Raw genomic sequence first — 24,845 nt, forward strand, 5'->3', positions numbered from 1 at the left:
GTTCGTGTCTAGTCTATGATTTCCAGGCTTTCCACGTACTTTTGCACTTCTTCCCAATCGATGACGGCTTCACTCACGTGACAGGCCTCCAACAACGTCACCAGGTCGGCTCGATTACCGTGTCTTTGTCGCCAATGATTAAAGACGGTGAAAATCTGCATGCGCGCGTTGTTAGGATGACTCATCTTGGCTTGACTGATCCGCGCTTCTCTGATTCCTAGATGTCTGCCAATACATTCCCAACCTTCTCCCAGCTTGCCGGACATGACGTTGATATCCATTTGATCCAGGGACCATCGTTTCTTTTTCTCCGGTAACTCGTCTATCCACCGTCGTATGGGATTCTCTTCGTCTTTGGGTTCGAGAAACTCGTCTTTGCGTTTGATCAACCCCGTCTTAAATCCCGGAACCACACGCCAAAACTTTTTCAAGGCTTCGTCGACGTCTTCTCGCCATCGTTGTTCATCCTCCCACTTCTTGACTCGGTCCCGTGGATCGTCCATCATACTGCCGAGCACGCTATCGATGTCTTCTGGTTTCGGCTCGTCCACCCAGAGGTAGTGATTGTAATCGTCGACGGGATGTGAGGGTACGCCCGTTATGGAACACACGCCCAATCCCAGACACGAATGGTATCTCTGACTGGGATGCTCGTACTTGCAGCCGATACACTCCTCGCGTTGCTTTTCCTCTATGATGGGTAAGTAACAGTTGCAGACCCGAAAGTTGAGCCATCGTCGTCTTAGTTTCTCGATCAAATCTGTATTTTCCGCTGGTTCGTCATCTTCCCTGTTTGGTCGCCATCGCCCTGACACACGAAAGTCAGTATCCATAGGGGTAAGTGTTGATCGGTTGGCCATCGTCGTTAAATTGAACAAAACGTTTGTCGTACACGATTTTATATCTTTTGTTCTCGGGGCGTGTCCAGAGACGTCGGTCACGTGATCTGAAAATCTTGAACGGATTGGCGATGACAAGCGGTTCGTTTTGATTGACGTGCCGTACATTCTCTTTCATGATGTTGTAATTGAGTTGTTGGGAGGCACGATAATTCAGGGTGAATCCCCGGACTTTGCAGACAGTTTTTCCATCACTTTGCCTGTACGCGTAATTCTTTGGCCCTCCGCTGACAAATTCCTTAATGGTAACATTCTCGGGCAACTCGTTCTTCCATTGACCCAAACTCGAACCTTCCGGGGGATTCCATGAGGTGGAGTGATATTGGTAGATGACGCTGTCCGTGTCAAAATAACAAACACGTTCTCCCAACTTTTCCAAGACGGAATAGAGTTTCAAGCGGGCCTGGGCGGTGACAAAGGCCGCGATCACTACGTTGGTGATGGGACAGGGTGCGACGTGTTCATCTTTTTTCAGTGTTTCCACCAATACCATATTGTCGTTGACCAACTGGACATCTCGCACGGTCTGGGTCACGTCCAACATTTTCTCGAAATAGTCGCTGGGCTCCGTGATGTATTCGGTCTTGGGAAAGTTGTCTCTCTGTCCGAATTTCCCCCACGCTGTGTTCAATTGGAGCTTACTAAACGCCCGCATACCTTTGTTGGGTTTTATGGAGGCGGGATCCAGGCGAATACCTTCGGTGTCGTACACGTCGTTCACGAAGCGGGTCTTATCTTCTTCGGTGTGACAAGTGTCGGGATAACCGCTACTTTCCATCTTCTTCTTTAGGTAGTGATTGATGTACCCAGTAAATAAACCTCCTGTTTTGGCCTCGGGATCGTAGGTGCTGAATTCATTCCAGTGCCAGACTTCGTACACTTTCAATACTTGGTATCCCAGGGCCACCGCTTTCTTCAGTTCTAGGGTGACAAACGTACCCACCCAGGCTCGCTGTTCATCGGTGTGATCACAAGGTTTGTATTCGGCAATCTCTCCTTGTTGCATGTGTTCGTCGACGCAGCTTCGACACAGGGCAAACACCAATTTCTGTTTGCGTCGAAAAGGAAGCACCGGGTGGTACAGGCCACGAGGCGGCAAAACCGAACACTGGATCAACCCTTCGTACTGCTGCCACTGGTCTTGATCGGGTTGTGTGACGATCGTGGGTTCCTTGATGGGAAACGTACCGTACTTGCAAATGTAGGGGTAGAGAGACACTACGTCGATGTAGCGCATGTCTTCGGCCGACTCGTTGACCATCAGTTGAATGGCATTGGTTCTCCCGCCGAAGAAAGCGTTACGGGGCAACAAAGGTTCGGGGGCCGGCCATTGCTGATCTTCCAATCCGCTCAGAAATTCGTTCATCTCGGGATCTTGGCGTCGTTCTTCCTCCATCCCACACTCCCACATGACACGGATGGTCTGCATACCGTACTGTTCCTGGAGTCGGCGGTGACGTTCTTGGGTCTTCTGGTACAAGTCTCTCATACTACGAGAGGGGTCGTAGGGATGTTTGTGTTGAACGTCTTGGACGGGGCCCGGAAAACATTTGGGACAACCGTGAAAGGCACACCCGTGAAATTCGTACACTGTACCGGTGGTCGTGTCCATACCATCCAAACTGTAAGGGCCGACTCGGCATTCACTACCGTTGCGGGCGTGTCGAATGTTGGGTAGTGGGGTCTGGTTTCGGAAAGCGGCCATGGTCTGTCGATGTTGTTCCCATTCCAACCATCGAAGGGCTTTGTTGGACTGTTGTCGAGGCTGGAAGCGATGCCAGTCTTTACCCGGTTTCGGTTCTTGCATCAGGGCTCGAGGAATGACGACGAGGGTGTCTTTCTTCAGGTAGTGTGTGCGTAGTACGCGACTGCAGGCAGAGGCCAGGGTCAGGCTTTTTTCGAAGGGATCGATGCCCGTGTCCATGAGGAATATCTCGCGAAATACACCACAACATCGGCGCAAGACATCTACATCGCTGCGGCAGTAAGCCAAAATTTCCTGACGAAAATCAAAGACGTCGTGACTGTGTTGTTCCTACCACTCGTGAAACTTCTCTCGTTCCGATACACTCATACCATCTGGATCGTAATCGGTGTCGGGAGGATAGGCGCCCACGTAATCTTCATTCTCCGGTCTGTTAAAGTGGTGAGGGAAGTAACCTTTCTTGAGTTCTTGCAGGCCAAAAGTCTTGGGCATGTCCCGTAAAGCCATCGGTAAAAAGTTGAGGGAATCGATGAATTTGACCGTACCGACAGTGATCGTCATCGCTTTACCCCCGTTCATAATTACTTCGGGTTGCGCCACGGAATGTTTGTGCAGCGTCTGTAAAATCAGCAGTCCGTCGTAACCTTTGAAATTGTGCGCCACGGCGATCACGGGACTCGATTCGTGACTGTCATGTTTCCGACCATCTACCACCGTACCGTGAGCAGCGAGTTGCAAAAACCATTTTCCCACATCGTCCAGCGTGTCTTGACCTTTAAACACAATTTCTCGTTGGTGATTCCAGTACATGTCGCAGTGCTCGCAGGGTTCTTGATTATCGAGGCAAAAGTGACAACAGGTTTGCAGGACACATAAGTTGGGTATGTGCTCACCGGAATCTTGCTGGCATTCAAAGTCAAAGAAGACAAAGCGGGTCAGCGTTGCTTTCTGCTGTTTGTCGATTTGGGTCTTTCTGTCTTCATTCATGTCGATGGGTGATTTCAGCGGTTGAATGTAGCAAAACTGTTTTGCGGCCGTGTGCCACTCTCGGCAGATGGAGCACTGGTATTCTCCGCATCGATGTTCTTCCAAATTTCGCTTGGCTTTGATGACGTCCCACTCCTTTTGACATTTTTCACATTTCTTCCACCGGTGACATATACTGCACTTGGCTCTGGAACGGGTAGCGAGATGGTTGTCGAAACACTGCCGGCTCATAAACACACGATGACATCGGTAACACGTCTTTGTGTTGGGATCGGGTGGACAGGGTGGACCCACTTTCTTACAACCTTGACACATGACGTGACACGAATGTTTCTCGGCACTATAGTATCCCACCTGACAGGTCTCACAAAAATACGACCTTTCCACAAAGGCGGGCATGGAGGTAATGACGTCATAATGTCTACTGTGTAAATACAGGTTCAGATGTTTTGGTGTTCCGTTGACGTGTTTTGTTCCGCGATAGATCGCCTTACCAAAGATGACTTGAGAGAAAACGTTGAGTTGGTATCCTTGTTGGCCCAAATACTTGGCATACAGTTCCCACGTTTCCATCCCCGTGCAAGCTTCCCTGGTGCCACCCACGGCCTCGATGAGAGCTTCCGTTTTCTTCGTCTGCCATGTTCGGGGTCCTGTGTTGTTGACTAATCTCTTCCTTTCTCTTTCCCATTCAGGCGTGTCCTGTTTGTTGGCATAGTGACGAGCGACGACAATAGCTCGCTGCAAACATAATTCGTCGGCATTTTTAATGGTGACGAGGCATTTCTTTTTCTTCAAATACTCGTCGAAATTAGCACTGTGTCTCTTCTTCACGTTTGTTCCGCTACCTCTGCCATCCGGAAGGGTCACGTGACATATATTCATAGACATGCGCTGATCCAGTCGAAATTCTTCATTACTCTGTAATACGGCAGCCACTTTCTGTAAAAGGTCTTCGGCTTTTAACAAACGATGCTCACGAAACGGTAACCAAATAGGTGATTTGAGCCCTGGGTGACTAATGGCTATTCTAACGTAGTCACTTTCTCTAGCGTCCAAGGTTCGGCGAATTTCCTCAATGATGGCCTCAAAGGTGTCGTGTAATTGCTGTGGTACATCTATGGTCGGAACGTGGGACCAATCCTCCAAAAAGTCTATGTCCACACATAACGATTCGGTTCGGAACAATCTACTGTATCTTCTATCGACGGGTCGTAATGAAAAACTCATCTTGCGCGGTTCGGTGATAGCATGAAAGTGTTCAAACCTATCGCGTCTCTCCCTTTTATCCCCCATATGCCGTGACGTCATCAAACGTTCGATATCGTACACCCCACGTGATATAACGTTGCACATGCGTTGTATAACGTTACATCACGTCTATATTTAGCCTCCAACGTACACCCTACGATGTATAACGTTGCATCACGTTATGCTAAGCGCTGTGACGTCACTCCATGCATGGACTCGTCTGTGACGCCATACCCTCAAATGGATTCGTCCTATGACGTCACTCCAAGAATGGACTCGTCCGTCAAATGGATTCGTCCTAACGGTAATAAAACGACGGACCATCCCTCTCTCAGTATCAGAATGGCTAACGGCGCTCCCATCATTCGCCTCGAGGAAAACCTCAACGTAGATACGCTCTTGTATCTCAGAGGGAATACTCTGGCCGTGATTACCCCTGACGATATCTTTGTCTTACCTGACGAGGTATTAAAAACACCTCCCAGGAAAAGACCCCCTCCCGAATTAGTGGAGACCATCAGACGCAACCGACATAAAGTGCGTCGCACCCTCACGTTCTAGTGAGGCCAACGGCCCTTTTCAGGGCCAACTTAATCAATGTAAAAGAGTTGTCTCCCCTTCTTTTGGTCTTCCTTCCCCTTCTTCTTCTTCTTCTCCCTTCTGCTCTCTTCTTCTGCTCTCTCTCTCTCTCTCTCTCTCTCTTCCCGCGCGCGCGCGCCCTCTCTTTCTCAAACTAGGTCACTGCACGTGCAACGGGTCACTCAGTGCAAGGTCATGACGAATTAGGTCACGGGGTCATTCAGTGCAAGGTCACGCACCTGCAAGGTCACGGGGTCATGCACGTGCAAGGTCACGTGCACGCACATCCATGCACGCGCATGCGCCCACGCACGCGCAAAAAAAATGGCTGAACAGGCTCCCTAACTACTATCAATTAACAAAGATATATTTATATTCCTCTTTTCATAAAGGCATTTAATACAAAACTTCCAACATTTTCTATACACTCTTCATTATTCATTAATATATTAAGTTGAATTGAATCAGTTATATGAGGATTGATGAAGGGTGAGAGATATTGTTGTCTCAAATTATCATAAAATGGACAATACAATAGAAATGTTTTTCATCTTCTACTAATTGAAGGTTGCAGTTTTTACACAGTCTCTCATTATGAGGAGTAAAGGGTTTACTGTATCTTCCCTTATGTCACACCATTTTCCGTTTACAGAAGACGTTTGAGCGGTACCCGGACCACTCGGACCAAGTCCACTCGGACCAAAACGGAGACCACTCGGACCAAAACGGAGACCACTCGGACCAACCCAAAAGACCACTCGGACCAACCCAAAAGACCACTCGGACCAACCCAAAAGACCACTCGGACCAATTCAATTTGTGTTGGAAGACCACTCGGACCAATATTTGTTGCCTCTCGGACCATTCAATTTACGTTGGAAGACTCGGACCAATATTTGTTGCCTCTCGGACTATTCAATTTACGTTGGAAGACCACTCGGACCAATATTTGTTGCCTCTCGGACCATTCAATTTAAGAAATAAAATACAAATTTTAAGTTAAAAATAACACACTAATATGGATATACTATATACTTCTGAATTTTATTAACATAATTTTTTAAATTTTTTGATGTCTCTGATCAACTGGCTCGTACTTTTTCTTTCTTCGGTGTACGACTTCCAAAGCGCAAACAATTTTCCTTGTATCGATCTGGTCTGTTTCTTTTGATACCGCTTTAGCTTCCCCTCCGTTACCATTTTAATCTGTTGCGGTAGAAGACTGGCTTCTTTGTACAGCAAGCTGATGAGTAAGTAAAATTGCAGGTTTCCTTTTTTTGCCTTCTGGTTAATCCGGTTGTGCCATCCTTCTACATCGTTATTCGTCCTGATGCTGAGGCCGAATACACACCATGATGAAATGGGCCACACTCTACTCTCTATCCATGTATCCCTTACATAATCCAACACGAATCTGACTTGCCCGTTGTCTGTCTTCTCACATAATTTGGTAAATGCTGGCAAGATGTGCTCTGACCCTTTTCCTGCACCTTTCGCCATACGGCCTGTCCCCAGTGAAAGGCACAACCTTGAATCGAAGGATCTTCGAAGACGGTTCTTAGCGCCTGCCATATCCCCGCCTCGAAGTCGACGACAAACGATTTTACAGCGGGTGCTGTTGGTAGCAGCTCTATGACTGCCTGGAAAACCCACAAAAGGTGAAAATACAAAAATGATATGAATTATATAAAAATACCCGATGACATTAAATGAATGTAATGTCTTCAACTACGATTACATTGACTAAATTTGTAAGCAATTAATTGTACATACCAGTATTACAGGTTCTACAGAACAGAGTAGAGTAGTCTATTAATTAGTACTACTGACTAGAGTAGGCCTAGTACTGCTACTTACATGGACTGTGGGTGTTATTTTGTATTGATAAAATAAAATAGTTTAAATAGACCCACCCATCTTAAAGAGCAATCCGATTTAAAGTCAAATATAAAACAACAAAAAGGTGTACCGGTAGCCTCCGCATGCTGGACCCTAAAAATAAGGTCCATGTATGTTACTTGTAACGAAGACCCCTAGTGCCCTCTCTACTTCGTTACTAAATAAACTAGTCCATATGGTGTACGGCTGGAAAATATTTGAAATTTTCTTTTTTATACGCCCACATTGATAGGTGGTGGGTATATTGTCATCGACCCCATCTGTTCGTCCGGCGTCCACAAGTTATGAGAATGAAGAATTCTATTTATTTTCAATGATTTCCGATAATTACTGCCATAATGGTTCTGAACACATTAAAAAATCTTGTGGATGCTCTATATTTAAAGGCTAAAGTTAATATCTGATTGACTTTAAATTTATACACAGTGTTTAAGGTCATGAGACGACGAAGCCTATTAATTTTCAACGATTTTCTTTAATTACTGCCAGAGTTATGGCACTTATCACTTTGAAAAATCTTGTGGACACTCTATAGGCTAAATTTATACACTCTGTTTAAGGCCGAGATGAAGAAGCCTGTTGATTTACAATAATTACTGCCAGAGTTATGGCCCTTAATCTCTTTGAACAAGCGGTTGCCATGTAAGATACACCCACATTTTTCAAGAGAAAGTTAAAAAAAAATGAAATTTTTTGTACAATCAGGGGCTATATCCAGGATGTTAAATTCCGATATCTGCAAGGATATAAACATATATTCCGATACATGCCAATATCGAAAGGGATCTAGATCTTTGGGAAATAAACCTATATTTCAAGTTTCGCCAAAATTGGATAAAAACTGTGACCTGTAGACTGTACACCAACAAATTGTGGACGGACGGACAGGGGCAACGACAATAGACGTCTACATGAACATGTGTGTGTATAAAGATCTTGTGGCCGCTCTAGAGGCTAAAGTTGATATCTGATTGACTAAGGAAGTGTTTTACGGATGGGACAAAAAATAATTTCAGATTGCCCATATCTCAGTTATATCTCATTGGATCTTCGTCGGGTTCATTTTTGGATTCTTTGGACAAATCCGATATGGATTTTGACTGACGTTTTCTTTCGAAATTTGGAAGTCCGTTCGATTAGTTTTAGCATCAAAGATTTGAGAAAGTTTTCTTCAGCATTATTTTGACATTCAAGATGGCATATATCCCTTACTATAATTGAGTTATCAAGTTGAAACAGATTGATGCCTTCAAAATAGCATCTTATATATGTTAACTTGGATTAATGTTGAGTTATGAGTGTGTTAACGAGCGCAATGGCAGCTACAGTTTTTAATGTTTTTTAAATTCAAATTTGGTGTGAAGTATTCACCCTAACGATATGTTAATGCATTAAGAGTACAAATTTTTATTCGATTTTGACGAAACTTGAAATATTAGCATTTATCGGACTGTAACAGCATGGATTATGACCCTTGATTGTATGAAAAATCACATATTAGCTTGTGGACACTCTAGAGGTCACAATTTTTATCTGATTTTGATGGAACTTTAAAAGCGATATTCATGCATATCAAACAGTAATTTTTTTGGATTATGTCCCTTGAAAGTATGAAAAATCGTGATTTTTGCTTGTTGTTCCTCTAGAGGTCCCAATTTTTATCTGATTTAAAAAAAACATTTGTATTCATCACCATTACATTATAATGATGATTGAGTTCGAATTTTATAAAAATCGGACCGAAACTACCTGACAAAAATGCCACTCCTCGTACGCAAACCCTGTAGAGGTCACATATTTTATATCCGAATTGAATGAAACTTAAAATATATGTTTATATCCCAAAGATCTGGGTTCCTCTTGATACTTGCGCGTATCGAATCGTTACTTCCTGGATTATGGCCCCTGATTTTACGAAAAATCACGTTTTAGTTTTTTGGTTTTTTCTCTGTTCATTTCTTACAAAATGTGGGCATATATGACAAAGTGTAATGTCTAAGTCTGTTACTACCATGTGGTCTGAATCCGATTACTAATTCAAGGGCAAATAACTCGCCTGAAACCGATTCTCTTTCAGTCGATTTAAAAGGTGAAAAAAGGTTGGAATTAAAAAATTGGGGTCAAAGTTCACTACTCTAGATTCTGTCAACCAGTGGCAATACTCACTAATTTTCGCTATTTAGACAATCGAGTCTACGATGACATTTAAAAATTGTACATGTGACTATTATATGATAGTTCAAAAATAGATAATATATTGAAAATTTCCTTCAAATTACTTTATTCTGAGGGAAAATATTAACCTTTGAAGGTTTGAAAAGATGTGTGCACTGATTATAACCACAGTACTGGTTGTTAGGAGTTAAGCGACCCCCCCACTTCACCATTGACCATTCTAATGGTAAATCATTAAATGGCTGAACCATTCTAATGTTCTTTAAACCGGACACATATCTGATGGCATCAAGAATTGATTATGGTCTAGTCATGTTAATAAATGTCTAATTAATAGTTTATATAACATTTAAGGCCCAAAGAATGGCCTGCAATAGGCAGATTTAGCTCTTGCATAATGCCTGTTTAATAGTTCCTTCACGTAAGCTAACGCCATAATAACGATACATGTACATCATATTTTTATTAAGTTTGATAATTATTATCATTATAAATCAGTTTTTATTTTTCGTTGTTTTAGGTTTGTAAATAAGTGAATAAGAATGTCTAAATGTGGTTTTAATAGTACAACAATTCATAATCCTGAAACTCAACTATCTCACCAAGTTCTTCTAGCATGTGAAAGAGGAAAATTTGAACATTTTGAGGAGTATTTGGAGGTAAAAATATTCATTTAACAGTAAATGGAAAAATATCAATCTTGGTGTTCACGGAAAATAAACCCCAAATTGGTATTTGGAGGTAGGTCATTGAAGACAGTCAATAGATTATTCTTTGCATTAATCTAAAGATCCACTATCCGATAATCATTGTGGATGTTTCCGACGACTTAGCTGCTGTTGGTGTATGTTTTTTTTTGCCTGGCAACCTATCTCTGTTTTAAATTTTAACATTAATTTATTACTCATTATGTTTTCACAGAAAAATAAGGAGATAAATATAAATGAACAGGATTCAAATGGTTCTACTGCTCTTCATTTTGCTGTAGCTCAGAGTAATGTAAGTTTTGATAATACTGAGTCGGTGGTCAGTCAGATCTCCTATTGTAGTTAATATATACTATTCAAAAAAAGTAGGGGATATTTGATTTTTAAGTGTTATTAAAGTCACCTAATGAAACTGACGAAGAAACAAATGACAAAATGAAATGAAGTTCACATTCATCGATTTATTCCAAATGATCGTTAGACTAAGCAAGGCACAGACTGACCATTATAAGGGTAAAATGATACCCGGGGTCAAACAGCAAAGTTACCACAGCATCACAACCAAGTCAGTAACGGGTAAATCCTCCTCTGTTTGCCAAACAAGCATTGATCCGACGTGGCATACTCCTAATGAGACGTCTAAGGTCATTTTGGTCCAGATTGTCCCATTCCTGTTGCAACGCAGCAGCAAGTTCTTGGACATTGGCAGGACGTTGTTGACGTTGACGTAACCTCTGTCCAAGCATGTCCCAGACATGCTCGATGGGGGAGAGGTCGGGACTCAGTGCTGGCCAAGGTAATGTGGTGATGTTCTGTTGTTGGAGGTAACCTGTAACGATCCTGGCCCTGTGACATCTTGCGTTGTCATCCTGGAAGATGAAACGGCGGCCATGACGTCGTGCGAACGGCACAACATGGACTGCCAAGATGTTGTCCCGGTAGTACTGGCCTGTAACACGCCCTGCAACAACATGTAAAGCCGTTCTTCCAGCAACAGTGATGCCTCCCCACACCATAACAGAACCACCCCCAAATCGATCATGTCTGATGACGTTAACGTCTTGGAAGCGCTCGTTTCGACGACGCCACACCCTCCTACGTCTGTCCAAAAAATCAACAGTGAACCTTGACTCATCTGAAAACATCACATTGCTCCAGCGTCGATTATCCCAGTGTTGACGATCCCTACACCAACGACGTCTTGCCTGAATTTGATGATCTCTCAAACAAGGGATCACGCGAGGACGTCGGGCGCGAAGGTGACCCCTATGCAGTCGATTCCGAATCGTCTGGCCACTCACTCTCACACCAGTGTCTGTTTGAAGACGAGCGTTGATCTGATTTGCTGTGATGACACGATTTCTCAAGGCCAAGGTACGGATAAATCGATCCTGGGCTTGAGTTGTCGCCCTTGGTCGACCTGAGCGTGGTCTGTCCTGTACAGATTGTTTATCACGGTATCTGGACCATAGCCTGCTTATGACAGACTGAGAAACATTCATCGTCCGCGCCACAACCGCCTGTGTTGTGCCGATCTGTAGCATGCCAAGGGCACGTAACCTTTCATTTTGGGTAAGCCGACGCATATCAAAATTTGTTTTCTGGTCACTAAAACAATTAAACTGATGTTTCCACCCTGGAATTCAATGCCACAATGACTGTAACATTCAAAGTCAGAGTCGTGCAAATCTTGGGTTGGACCCCCATGATGATCCCAAGCATCACCTGCATTCCATGCGGTAGCTATTGGTGCGTTTGGGCGTCACATGTAACTGGAAATGTTTCTTCTGTTAGGTTCTATAGTGACTTTTTTCGTAGTCATTTGCATATTTTAGTATTATGCCCCCAAAATCAAATATCCCCTACTTTTTTTGAATAGTATATATAAATTTTTGTTTTCTCTCAATTAAAACACTATTTCCAGTTCATTAGACACTATAAAATTGTCTGAATCTAATAAAGTATCATGAAATTGAGGAGTTCAACACTGTAAGAAGTTAGTTATTAAATTCACCATTGCTGCTTTCAGTAGAAAGAAGTGGGGTTTTCTGGCAGACTTACTTGTGGTTCTTATGATCTTAATGACTTGGCAGAATTCTTTTGACAGTAGAGTGAAAGTTCTCACATGATATCCGTGTTCGGATGGCACGAAAAACCGAGGTCCCGTGTACACATTGGCGTGCATGAAAAAAATCCCTTGGCAGTTGGAATTCAATATAAGAGTAGGCCGTAGACGTAGAGCCACTGTCCAGGCAAAATTTCCCTCATAGCACACTGTATGGCGTATACCCGTCTTCATTAGCCCAGTTTAGGAGCAAAACAGTAGGATGTTAAACCCCATTTCATTTCATTTCTCACATGATATCTTTCAATATATATACATCGTTGATTTATATCAAAAGGGTATCAGGTCAAAGATTTATTATCTCTGATGGTCATTTGAGGGATATTTTAATACCTAGCAAACTGCATTATTATAATAGTTGAGTCTCTGAAATGAATATCAGTCCATAAATGATTCAATTTTTTGTTATATTTACAAAGATGTAAGCATTCTTCAACATCTGCTAATAATAAAAACGGAGCATAAAAATAAGCCAAGGCCACCTATAAACTTAGCTAAAATCTTTGATGAACTTTTTATTGATATGATTGATTCACCTTTAAAGGCAAAATATTATCTACCATAGTTTTTTTTATTTTGTTTTCTAAAGTAAGTGTTAAATGCGATTTAGGTATATTATAAATTAAAATGGTAATATTTTTTAACATTGATATTATTAGCCGATTATTTCTGTTACTGTTGAAAAGTATAACTGTTTCTACAAGTTAACAGGACATCAGTTATTGTTAGTGCTGTGTGATGGTTGAAGTTTAAACCGATTTATAAAGAAAATTAAGGTGCTTTCATTGACTGAATGAGCAAGTAAGCCTCCACGAAATGTTCTACAATGTTGTAATTCAGAGATGCTCATGCAAGGAAGCATAGTTACCTCCCCTGTCACCAAAACTTTGTAATGCTTTACTACACATCAAAGTTTTCAGATTTTCAATTGTCAACCAGTTTTGTGCATAGTTATTGTGTCTGAAATCTTGAGAGCCTTTCTTACCTTAACTGATTATTTTGTATTGTTTAATGGTCTCGAGCTGAGACATTAAGTAATATATTGTAACAACAAGAGGACCGTCAGGTCCGAGTGTTTTTACAATATATTACGCAATGTCTCAGCTCGAGACCATTAAACATCTTAAAATACAGACACTCCGCACGTGCGTTTACAGTGAAATACGTCACTCGAGTCTAATATTTGACAAGGTACGATTGGCAAGTTGCCTGTACGATTATTTGAAATAATGGTACGCTAACATCAAAGGGTGACGTCACATCTGTATTTTAATACCCATTATTGTTCTTTTTAGGTAAAATGCTTGGGCATTTTGTTAAAATATAATGCCAATACAAACATAAAAGATGAAAATGGATTTACACCTTTAGCTTTAGCAGCAGGTAATTTTTATACTTATTGTTTTGTAGAAACCGCGGCTATTATACTTACTATATATAGTATTAGACACAAAATGATACATATTAGTCTGGTCGCCAAACCCAATTTTTCGAGTGAACCTGGAAATTATATACAAAGTTTTTTTTATGATTGATTTTAGTAGCCTATGGTGTCCTCTTTCAGAATCTGCCGGGTGAACCTCGGTCACCCTTGAGCGTTTTGAGAAATTCAAGATGGCGTCCAAGACGGCCGCCACATCAAATAATCCCTTATAGCTCCCATAGTATTTATTCTAGGATGATAATTTTGGTGTCTAACCGTATGTTTTTGGGGTCGAGTATTATGTTGTGGGGTGATTATATGATATTAAAACCAAACATGCCAGACAATATGGCCCTTTCACTAGTTAGCGGCGGTTGGGGGCAAATATTTCACCGAACCAAACTATATCAGTAGATAAACTAATATTTCTGGACATAAGAGCGTATGAGTGATAGGATAACACCACATACATCCCTATCAGGGCATTCAGGGCCACATGGGTAGGTCCTGAAAAGGGAGGCACAAGCTGATTGTTGAAAATTTAAAAAAACAAATTCTACCCGCAAAACAGGAACATAACTTCCACAAAACTAGATAATATCCAGTTTAATACTTTAGTCGTGTTTCTGGCTGCCACCTGTGACAGCACAAGCGCAAAATATTGTATATTCTAAGCCATTCCTAGTGCAGCTACAAGCACACGTACTACATGAGCTATCACTCTTGCATCCACATCTGATGAGCCACATGGCAGACTCCGGACCAAGTTTACCGGTTGTGATGTTTTCAATTTAGTGTCCTCCCAGCAATACAGTTCCGGATCAAGTTCCGACAGATTCCGATCTTTCAGTGAATGCCACTCAATAGCTTAGCGATGTCGTATTTTTATGTTCACTGCAAATGCATCATTCGTTGGAGCTAGACTACATGGTTTAGGTGGGGATGATGTCGATACATTTTCAGTTTTAGATGCCTGATACCTTCCAGCGTGTTTTAAGTCATCGATTTGCAAGAGCTCGGTCCAAAATCACCAATCCAGGAAAGAACAACCGTTGACAATGGTTAAACTACGGAGAAACACATGTCAATTATCGTTGAAATCCTGCCAGCTCATTCTCTTACTGGATGTGACACAGGTACATGCGGCTACGTCGTGTGGAAATCAACAGTTTTGAAAGTATTAGAGCTTGATTGTATTCTCTCTCACCCCACTCGTCGGAGTAATAGACACTCCAATAGAGTCATTGCTCACACAGTTACACAGGCCACTGTATTTATGTCAGCTTTTTTATGAACAGAGTTCTAAAAATCTATGTCTGAAACACGCTGGAGGGTGTGGACATCTAAAACTGGAAATGTATCGTCATTATTCTCCACCCAAACCATGTAACCTTGCTCAAGAATGATACATTTGCAGAGAACGTAAAAAGAGCTCATCACCAAGCTATTGTGTGGCGTTCACTGGAAGATCGGAATCCATCGGAACTTGATCTGGAACAGTATTACTGGGAGAAAGATACCATATTGAAAACATTACAACCGGTAAACTTGCTCCGGAGTCTGCCATGTGGCTCATCAGATGTGGATGTAGTAGTGACAGCTCATGTAGTACGTGTGCTTGTAGCGGCACTAGGGATGGCTTAGAATATACAACATTTTGCGCCTGTGCTGTCACAGGTTGCAGTCAGAAACACGACTAAAATATTAAACTGGATATTACCTAGTTTTGTGGAATTTATGTTCCTGTTTTGCGGTTAGAAATAATTTTTTTAAACGTTCAACACTCAGCTTGTGTCTCCATTTTCAGGACCAACCCATGTGGCCCCGGAGCCCCTAATAGGGCTGTATTTGGTGTTATCCTATCACTCATACGCTCCTATGTCCAGAAATATACTATTCAAAAAAAGTAGGGGATATTTGATTTTGGGGGCATAATACTAAAATATGCAAATGACTACGAAAAAAGTCACTATAGAACCTAACAGAAGAAACATTTCCAGTTACATGTGACGCCCAAACGCACCAATAGCTACCGCATGGAATGCAGGTGATGCTTGGGATCATCATGGGGGTCCAACCCAAGATTTGTACAACTCTGACTTTGAATGTTACAGTCATTGTGGCATTGAATTCCAGGGTGGAAACATCAGTTTAATTGTTTTAGTGACCAGAAAACAAATTTTGATATGCGTCGGCTTACCCAAAATGAAAGGTTACGTGCCCTTGGCATGCTACAGATCGGCACAACACAGGCGGTTGTGGCGCGGACGATGAATGTTTCTCAGTCTGTCATAAGCAGGCTATGGTCCAGATACCGTGATACACAATCTGTACAGGACAGACCACGCTCAGGTCGACCAAGGGCAACAACTCAAGCCCAGGATCGATTTATCCGTACCTTGGCCTTGAGAAATCGTGTCATCACAGCAAATCAGATCAGCGCTCGTCTTAAAACAGACACTGGTGTGAGAGTGAGTGGCCAGACGATTCGGAATCGACTGCATAGGGGTCACCTTCGCTCCCGACGTCCTCGCGTGATCCCTTGTTTGAGAGGTCATCACATTCAGGCAAGACGTCGTTGGTGTAGGGATCGTCAACACTGGGATAATCGACGCTGGAGCAATGTGATGTTTTCAGATGAGTCAAGGTTCACTGTTGATTTTTTGGACAGACGTAGGAGGGTGTGTCGTCGTCGAAACGAGCACTTCCAAGACGTTAACGTCATCAGACATGATCGATTTGGGGGTGGTTCTGTTATGGTGTGGGGAGGCATCACTGTTGCTGGAAGAACGGCTTTACATGTTGATGCAGGGCGTGTTACAGGCCAGTACTACCGGGACAACATCTTGGCAGTCCATGTTGTGCCGTTCGCACGACGTCATGGCCGCCGTTTCATCTTCCAGGATGACAACGCAAGATGTCACAGGGCCAGGATCGTTACAGGTTACCTCCAACAACAGAACATCACCACATTACCTTGGCCAGCACTGAGTCCCGACCTCTCCCCCATCGAGCATGTCTGGGACATGCTTGGACAGAGGTTACGTCAACGTCAACAACGTCCTGCCAATGTCGAAGAATTTGCTGCTGCGTTGCAACAGGAATGGGACAATCTGGACGAAAATGACCTTAGACGTCTCATTAGGAGTATGCCACGTCGGATCAATGCTTGTTTGGCAAACAGAGGAGGATTTACCCGTTACTGACTTGGTTGTGATGCTGTGGTAAGTTTGCTGTTTGACCCCGGGTATCATTTTACCCTTATAATGGTCAGTCTGTGCCTTACTTAGTCTAACGATCATTTGGAATAAATCGATGAATGTGAACTTCATTTCATTTTGTCATTTGTTTCTTCGTCAGTTTCATTAGGTGACTTTAATAACACTTAAAAATCAAATATCCCCTACTTTTTTTGAATAGTATATATAGTTTGTCTCTAGATTTAGTTTGGTTCGGTGAAATAATCTCCCCAAACCGCCGATAACGAGTTAAAGGGTCATATTGTCTGGCATGTTTGATTTTAATATCATCTAATCACCCCACAACATAATAAATGATTTCAGTGTATTCCTTGACCCCAGAAACATACAGTTAGACACCAAAATTATCATCCTAGAATAAATACTATGGGAGCTATAGGGGATTATTTGATGTGGTGGCCATCTTGGACGCCATCTTGAATTTCTCAAAACACTCAAGGGGGACCGAGGTTCACCCGGCAGATTCTGAACGAGGACACCCTAGGCTACTAAAATCAATCATAAAAAAAACTTTGTATACAATTTCCAGGTTCAGTCATAGGTCTGCCGGACTATATCACTATTTTGGAGCAACGGTGGCTAAGTGCGTAAGACGCTGTGTACACGGGACCTTGGTTTTTTGTACCAATGGTGAAAGCATGTAAAAGATCCCTTGACAGTTGGAATTAGATATAAGTGTAGGCCATAGTGCCGCTGTCCGTGCAAAATTTCCCTCATAGCAGAACAGTAGGATGTTAATCCCTATTTCATTTACTTTATATCACGATTTAGGTGTTGCTGTATGAATAGTATGATTCAAATCAAATCACAAATTTAAGAAGACATAAAAATAAGATACTGAATAAATGAATAAGCAGTAGATTTGTCCTATTTGTCATAGTTTTGTTTTCAGAGAATATGTCAGTTACGGCTGAGATAATTTCATGAAACTTTGTACCCACATCAAATCTGAACTGATATTATGCGTTTTCCTAATTACAGAATTACTAATAAAGCTATATGCAAAGATGTAGGTGAGATGTGGTCACTTCAACACGTTTATCAATCTGATTAAAACACAGATCCAATTTCGTTTCGTTTTTATAGTTCAAAATTTCGATTTTACTTGTCTTTACTACACTTGGATCTGGAAACATTGTTATTTAACTCGTGTTCTGCTTGAAATGAGGGGTCAGCCAATCAAATGGTCTGTCGAATCAAGTGTTTAAAAATACATGGCGGTCGCTAATTGGTTAATCGAATGACTGACGTAATCGGGTCAAATGTCGCTTGCTTGGTACCTGACGTCATAGAACGAGAACTCCCACTATAACTTGTTAGATCTACATGTAGTGTAGGTCATCGAAAGTATTAAAAACGAAACGAAATATAGATCTATATTTTAATTAGATTGCACTTTTATTGTTGTTACTTACATTTTGTAGGCCGCTATGCCAATTCATCTGTATCAGAAACTTTGTTAAATAAAGGAGCTGAAGTGAACAGTGTCAATAAATATGGGAACTCTTCGTTACATACTGCAGTTTATGCTGGAGATATACGTATGTAATTATTTTATTATCAAGAAATCCATGACTCTGTATATTGTTTTATCGAAAGATTTATTTCAAAATCCAACAATGCCAACAAGAAGATTTCTACTGCCAATGGACTGAATTCGCCTGTTCTAAACTATACCCAGATTTATGTACATTTCTGGATTTATAATATGAACTCTCACCACCTGATAAAAAATTGATATCCGAAAATGAATGAACATGCTGCTGCAACAAACTTTTACCACACTTGAACTTTTCCATTCTTAAATATTTACCAATTTTAATTAGAAAATTGGAGGGGAAATGGCAACACTCCCTTAAAAAAGTAGCAGAGACTAAACAGGTTGGTACATCTGTGTAGCTTCTGGATCAAACGATGATGCTGGCAGAGAGAGTAGACATAAATAGAAATATAAAAATCCCCGCTCAGGAATAGTACAAACATATTTTAAGTAGAATTAGAGTAATCAGAGTCATATCACCCGAAACGTTATGACCTCTTATTTCTTGTTCAAATCTGTTTGTACTACTGTTGAGTGGAGATTTTTATACTACCATATATTCATGTGGACGTATATTGTCGTTGCCCCTGTCCATCCACAATTTGTTTGTGGACACTACAGGTCACAATTCTTATCCGATTTTGACGAAACTTGAAATAGAGGTTTATCTTTAAAAGATCTCCGTTCCTTTTGATATTGGCATGTATCAGACTGTTACTTCATGGATTATGACCCCGGAGTGTACAAAAAATGGCATTTTTAGCTTGTGGACACTGTAGAGGTCACCATTTTCATCCGATTTTGATGAAACTTGAAATGTATGTTTATATATAACCCAAAGATCCTGGTTCCTTTCGATGTTCGCACATATCGGAACGTAACTTCCTGGATTATGGCACCAGATTGGTTGAAAAATCACGTTTTTAGCTTATAGACCCTCTTGAAGTTACAATTTATATTCAAATTTACACATATCCCCGTTACACCCCAATGAGTTCGAAATATCGAATCGAAACTGCCGAAGAAAATGGCCATGGTTGTGGACCCTCTAGAAGTCACTGATTTTATCAGATCTTGATGAAACTTAAAATGTATGTTTATGACCCAATAATCTTGGCTCCTGTTGATATTCGAGCATATCGAACCGTAACTTCCTGGATTATGGCCCCTGATCATACGAAAAATCACATTTTTTTTTTTTTCTTGTTCTTTATTCTCTGTCAATCTCTTGGAAAATGTGGGCATATCTTGCGTGGCAACCACTGGTGTTATTTCAGATTGTGTACAAATTTTGATGAAACATGGAGCTGATGTAACAATTCAAAATAAAAAAGGAAAAACACCTTTAGACCTGGCGAAGAAGTTAGATAATGAAGATATAATTGCTGTTATTAGGAGTAAGTAGTTGCAGTGTTTTATCACTGTCTGGTTAAACTAAGATGGTTTCATATGTCATTTTTGATATTTTACTGGACTAAGTTTTATTAAACATCTGACAAGTAGTATCATTATGTTGTGTTCTTAGTTGTTTGTTGTAAACAACCAATTAAAATGCTAATCTATTAATCAATTCATTTGAAGTCTCTATTTTTCACAGTAATCTCTTTTTAATTTTTGCATTGCTAGCCTGGAGGTCGGGTGTTCGATCCCTGCATTGGCCGAGAAAGTTCATCCAGATTTTCCGGCGTGGTTTCCCCTTGTCAGTGATGCAGGACGGAGGGCCTGACAAGGACAGCTTTCTAGTCGTTCGGATGGGACGAAAAACCGAGGTCCCGTGTACACATTGGAGTGCACGTAAAAGATCCTTGGCAGTTGGAATTCGATATAAGAGTAGGCCGTAGTGCCGCTGTCCGGGCAAAATTTCATCATAGCACACTGTATTGCTGGTGTTTGTATTAACTTAGTTGCATAGGTATAGCTACAAATATGTAAGAAAAATATAGACAAGCAGTAAAACCGGTTGTACTTGTTTGCATATTGCAACAAACCAACAAAAAAATGATTTGTGAATTTGGTTTTCAATGGATAGTGGATACACATTAATATAAATGTGAACCCCAAATTTTAACGTTGTTTTCAATGTTTTAGCTTCTACAAATTTAATGTGTGCACATTGTAGTCAGAAACCTAAAACCGGGCTGAAAAAATGTACCGGTTGTAAAGCAGCCCAGTATTGTAGTAAAATCTGTCAAAAATTAGACTGGAAATATGGTCATAAACAGATATGCTCTGGTAAAACATTTATTTTTTTTTCACAACTTACAAATTAGCTTGTGCTTAAAAAAAAATTTTTTTTTCAAAACACCAGTTGTACACCTAGCTCAACTACTTTATCTTTCCCTTTATTATCTTATCTATGACATCAATTTACGTTGACATTGGGAGTAGATTGTGTGATAAATAACTCTTCTAACAGGGATTGGTGTGTATTTTCTGGTGTATTATTCTGGTGTGTTGACTGAGAAAGTTTTCCAGTGTGCTTTCCCCCCGTGTTTGTGGTGCACAATAGAGGTTATGGCAAGGAAGAGCATCTAGTCATTTGGATGAGATGTGTACGTTGGTGTGCATTTAAAATAACCCTTGACAGTTGGAATTCAATTGCTGTGTGGGCAAAATTTTTCTCTTAGCACACTGCATGGTGTATGCCGGTCTTATTCGGTGCAGAAAATTGGGACATTAAACCCCATTTCATTATAATATATGCTTAGCAAAAGGAGGTTATTCTAAACTTTAGAAATTGGTTGTCTTTGGTTATGGTGTTATGCATTATTTTATTTTATGTTTCTTTCTCCCACAAATGATATTATTTTGTAAATAAAAATCTTATGTGTGCTCAACATAATATTGGATATTTTATAGGTTATGTATTAACAACACTTGTTGTCAAACAGGCAGATCCTACTGAAATATTACGCTTATCTAAAAATAAATTTATTGTTAAAGTTCAGATTGAATTGGCATGGCGTGGTAAGTAGATGTTATATACAATGTATGTATAAAGTAAAATAAAGATACGAAATATACTGACCACAAAGGGTGAAACCGTACTTGTATACATCTCGTTCTCTACAATATGTTACATTTATGCATGCTTTAAAGATGCCTTCCCAGCTAAAAACATAGTCAAACTAATTTATCCATCAAAAGTTTGCTTCAAATCTATATGAAAATATTTTAATCGCAAGGAAAGTACCTCAATCTTTTTTAAGCAATCTTGTTTATCAAGTGACTCGTCATGTTGCAGAATATCCGTTTAGAGCTTGTATTAGTCATTAGTCGCTGACCATTTACCATAAATATCAAGCGTATGTAAATTCTTGGATTATATTCTGCCAACTTCTTTTTCCGTCATTGAATTGCAAAGCCTACTAGACGTTTAAATCCCTCAATGTTCTCACAACGGCTAGCCATGTCAAAAGTTGCCTCATACTTCCTCCGCCAAGATCTATTCCATCTGATGTCGGCACATCCCAACGTTGAGAGTGTCCCTGTAAACTTGAATGATATTTTATGTTTAAGGTAATACACAAGTATCAGCAACAGAGAACATGATGGTCTATAATAAAGATAAAAAGTTTATACACTTTATATTTTCAAATAGTCAAGAGAAGGGTAAGTTAACCTTAACATTTGATTGATATTTATAAAACGGGTGATTTGTAAGAAAATAATATCTTTTGAGTAATATTTCAAAACTTTCTAATAATAGTACAGTTTCTTAATGTGATTAATAATCCTACAAGCCAAGATGTTGTCCATTCACCAATTTGTATATCAACTTTTTAATACCCTTATATAATTTCTTCATTCAGTTTGTAAATTGCTGGTGGAAAAAATCCAAAATGAAGGATTTATGGGTGTTAAGGCCTTCTTTTGGGCAGAATTTGATGCCACCCTAAACAACCGAGTAAAAATATTCTACAGAGAGATGGCACCTTTTCAAGACTGGTAGTGTCAAGATAAACATATGGATGGACTATTCCTATATAAATACTAGAAAGTGACAGTAACATGGAGAATGTTTTATATGGCATATTTTTATATGATGTTAAAAGAGATTGATGAACTGCATGATACATTTAGGTCTATTTCTTATGTTTCTTTAGAAAATGGTATTGCAGGTTATTCATATTTTATTTATAAGTATTAATCATTTTGTCTTTAACTTACAAATTAAGTTGCGGGTAACTGTCAAACACTTTACATAAACAAAGTACATATGCTTTAAACACATGCTATTAAATGTAAAAACTATCTGATTCACTTACAGTCAGTTGTATGAAGAGTAGCTATTATAGCAAACAATGATTGACAGTTACCCTCATAACATCACAGCCATTGTTGTATGTAGAGGAGACATGATGTGTACCTCATTGTCTGAATTAATGAAACTACTGCCATTTTCAAACTCTGAAAGTGGACAATATTTGTTGGCGAGTACACAATTTAATTACATATTCTTAAATGAATGGTTATGTATGGATGTTTGGTATATGGTTTTGTGGTAGGATTAAACTGTAATTGTGGGAATGAATATGATTTAAACTGCCAGTTTAGATAAAATGGTAAATGTTTTCTTTGTTTATGTGTAAGTATTGTTCTTATCTCTTTTTGTAAAAATATTTTTGGGATCAGCTAATTTATTATTTGTCACATGGTGTGTATATTTATTATTAAAGTAAAAATTGAGCTAATATTACCTGGGAAACTAAAATATCAATTCTTATATTTATATTACACATATTAGAAACATTCATCTGATGGAAATTTAATATACGTCCACATTCCTGCTTTCATTGATATGGTACTTTTTAAATTGAAGAGAATAAAATAGCTGCAATGACTGTAATATGACAAGAGGCAAAGCAGGCTAGGTGTTGGGTTTGTTTTGCCAAATTTACAAACTAATTATTAACAAAAAAAGTGGGTGTGACACTGCCCCAGGCGGTCGGGGCATGCATCAAAATAAATAGTTGCTGTCTTTACGGTACAAGGTATAAATATGCAAGATTCCAAGATGATCCATACAGAATTGAGGCCTGTAGATGATAAATACAAAAATTGGGCGTTGCTCTGCCCCTGGGGGTTGGATTTGAACAATATCTGTTAATTATAGCAACCTGTAGAGTATTTACAGACAAAAAAGTGGGTTTAGTACCACACCCCTGGGGGTCAGGACATGTACTAAAATAAATAGTTACTATCCTTACTGGAAAAAATATGCCAAGTTCCAAGGTGATCCATTCTGTACTCCAGCCTGTAGACAAAAAACACAAAAATTGGGCGTGGCTTTACACCCCTGGGGGTTGGACATAGACCAATATAAATAGGTACAACCCTATGATGGATCATACTGAATTGGATCCAAATCTGTTAATAATTGCAGTCCATATATCATTTACAGACTAAATATTAACAAAACTTGGGTGTGGCATCACCCAAAGAGGAAGTGGGTGGGGGGATCATGCACCAAAATCAATAGTTGCCGTCCTTAGGGTATAAGGAATGAGTATACCAAGTTCCAAGATAATCCATTCAGAATTGTGGCCGTCTGACACTAAACACATAAATTGGGCGTGGTTCTGCCCTGGGTCAGGACATGCACCAAAAGTAATAGTTGCCACCCTTAGGCTATAAGGAATACATATGCCAAGTTCCAAGCTGATCCATTCAGAATTAAGGCCTGTATACGATAAACACAAAAATTGGGCGTGACTCGGGCCATGTAGGGCATATCGAATAAGTATGAAAAGTTTTCAAGACAATTGATTAAGAATTGCGGGCCTGTAGACAACACACATACACACAAAAAGGAAATGGGTGTGCCTCTGCCCCTGGGGGTTGGGCATGCACCACAAACAATAGGGATGTTCCTTAGGGTATAAGAAATGTGGGCTGTAGACGACAAACAAATACAAGAAATGGGCATGGCTCTTTATAATCATTTGGATTCACATTTTCATGTGGACGTTTGTTGTCGTCGCCCCTGTCCATCCGGATGTCCACATTTTGTTTGTGGACAGGTCACAATATTTATCCGATTTTGACGAAATTGGAAATATAGGTTTATATCCCCAAAATCTGTGTTCCTTACAATATTGGCATGTATCAGACCATATAATTCAGGAATTATGGCTCGGTTTATTTCCCAAAGATCTCGGCTACTTTCGATATTGGCATGTATCGGATCGAAACTTCATGGATTATGGCCCCTGTTTGTACAAAAAATCACGTTTTTAGCTTCTGGAAAATCTATAGGGGTCACAATTTTTATTCGATTTGGTTTAAACTTGAAATG

General features: G+C 40.3%; 1 protein-coding gene across 4 annotated transcripts in view; it reads left to right on the plus strand.

Annotated features, from left to right (window-relative positions):
* Nucleotides 1-23,246, plus strand: part of LOC126826717 (ankyrin repeat domain-containing protein 24) — a 33,484-nt gene extending 10,238 nt beyond the window's left edge. The window contains exons 1-10 of one of the 4 annotated variants that reach the window (XM_050555751.2): nucleotides 6,516-6,668; nucleotides 10,013-10,151; nucleotides 10,414-10,491; nucleotides 13,620-13,707; nucleotides 18,432-18,548; nucleotides 19,825-19,944; nucleotides 20,636-20,779; nucleotides 21,407-21,514; nucleotides 22,067-22,159; nucleotides 22,360-23,246. In XM_050555751.2, the coding sequence (XP_050411708.1) occupies nucleotides 10,035-10,151; nucleotides 10,414-10,491; nucleotides 13,620-13,707; nucleotides 18,432-18,548; nucleotides 19,825-19,944; nucleotides 20,636-20,779; nucleotides 21,407-21,514; nucleotides 22,067-22,159; nucleotides 22,360-22,499 (1,005 nt within the window). In that variant the 5' untranslated portion in view covers nucleotides 6,516-6,668; nucleotides 10,013-10,034 and the 3' untranslated portion in view covers nucleotides 22,500-23,246. Of the gene's footprint in view, nucleotides 1-6,515; nucleotides 6,669-8,911; nucleotides 9,719-9,758; nucleotides 9,914-10,012; nucleotides 10,152-10,413; nucleotides 10,492-13,619; nucleotides 13,708-18,431; nucleotides 18,549-19,824; nucleotides 19,945-20,635; nucleotides 20,780-21,406; nucleotides 21,515-22,066; nucleotides 22,160-22,359 lie in introns of those variants that run through there. The other 3 variants (XM_050555749.2, XM_050555752.2, XM_050555750.1) reach the window with 3 other exon arrangements.
* The last annotated feature ends 1,599 nt before the right edge of the window (nucleotides 23,247-24,845 follow it).

The sequence above is a fragment of the Patella vulgata genome, chromosome 7 (assembly GCF_932274485.2).
Source record: "Patella vulgata chromosome 7, xgPatVulg1.2, whole genome shotgun sequence".
NCBI classification, from domain to species: Eukaryota; Metazoa; Mollusca; class Gastropoda; family Patellidae; genus Patella; species Patella vulgata.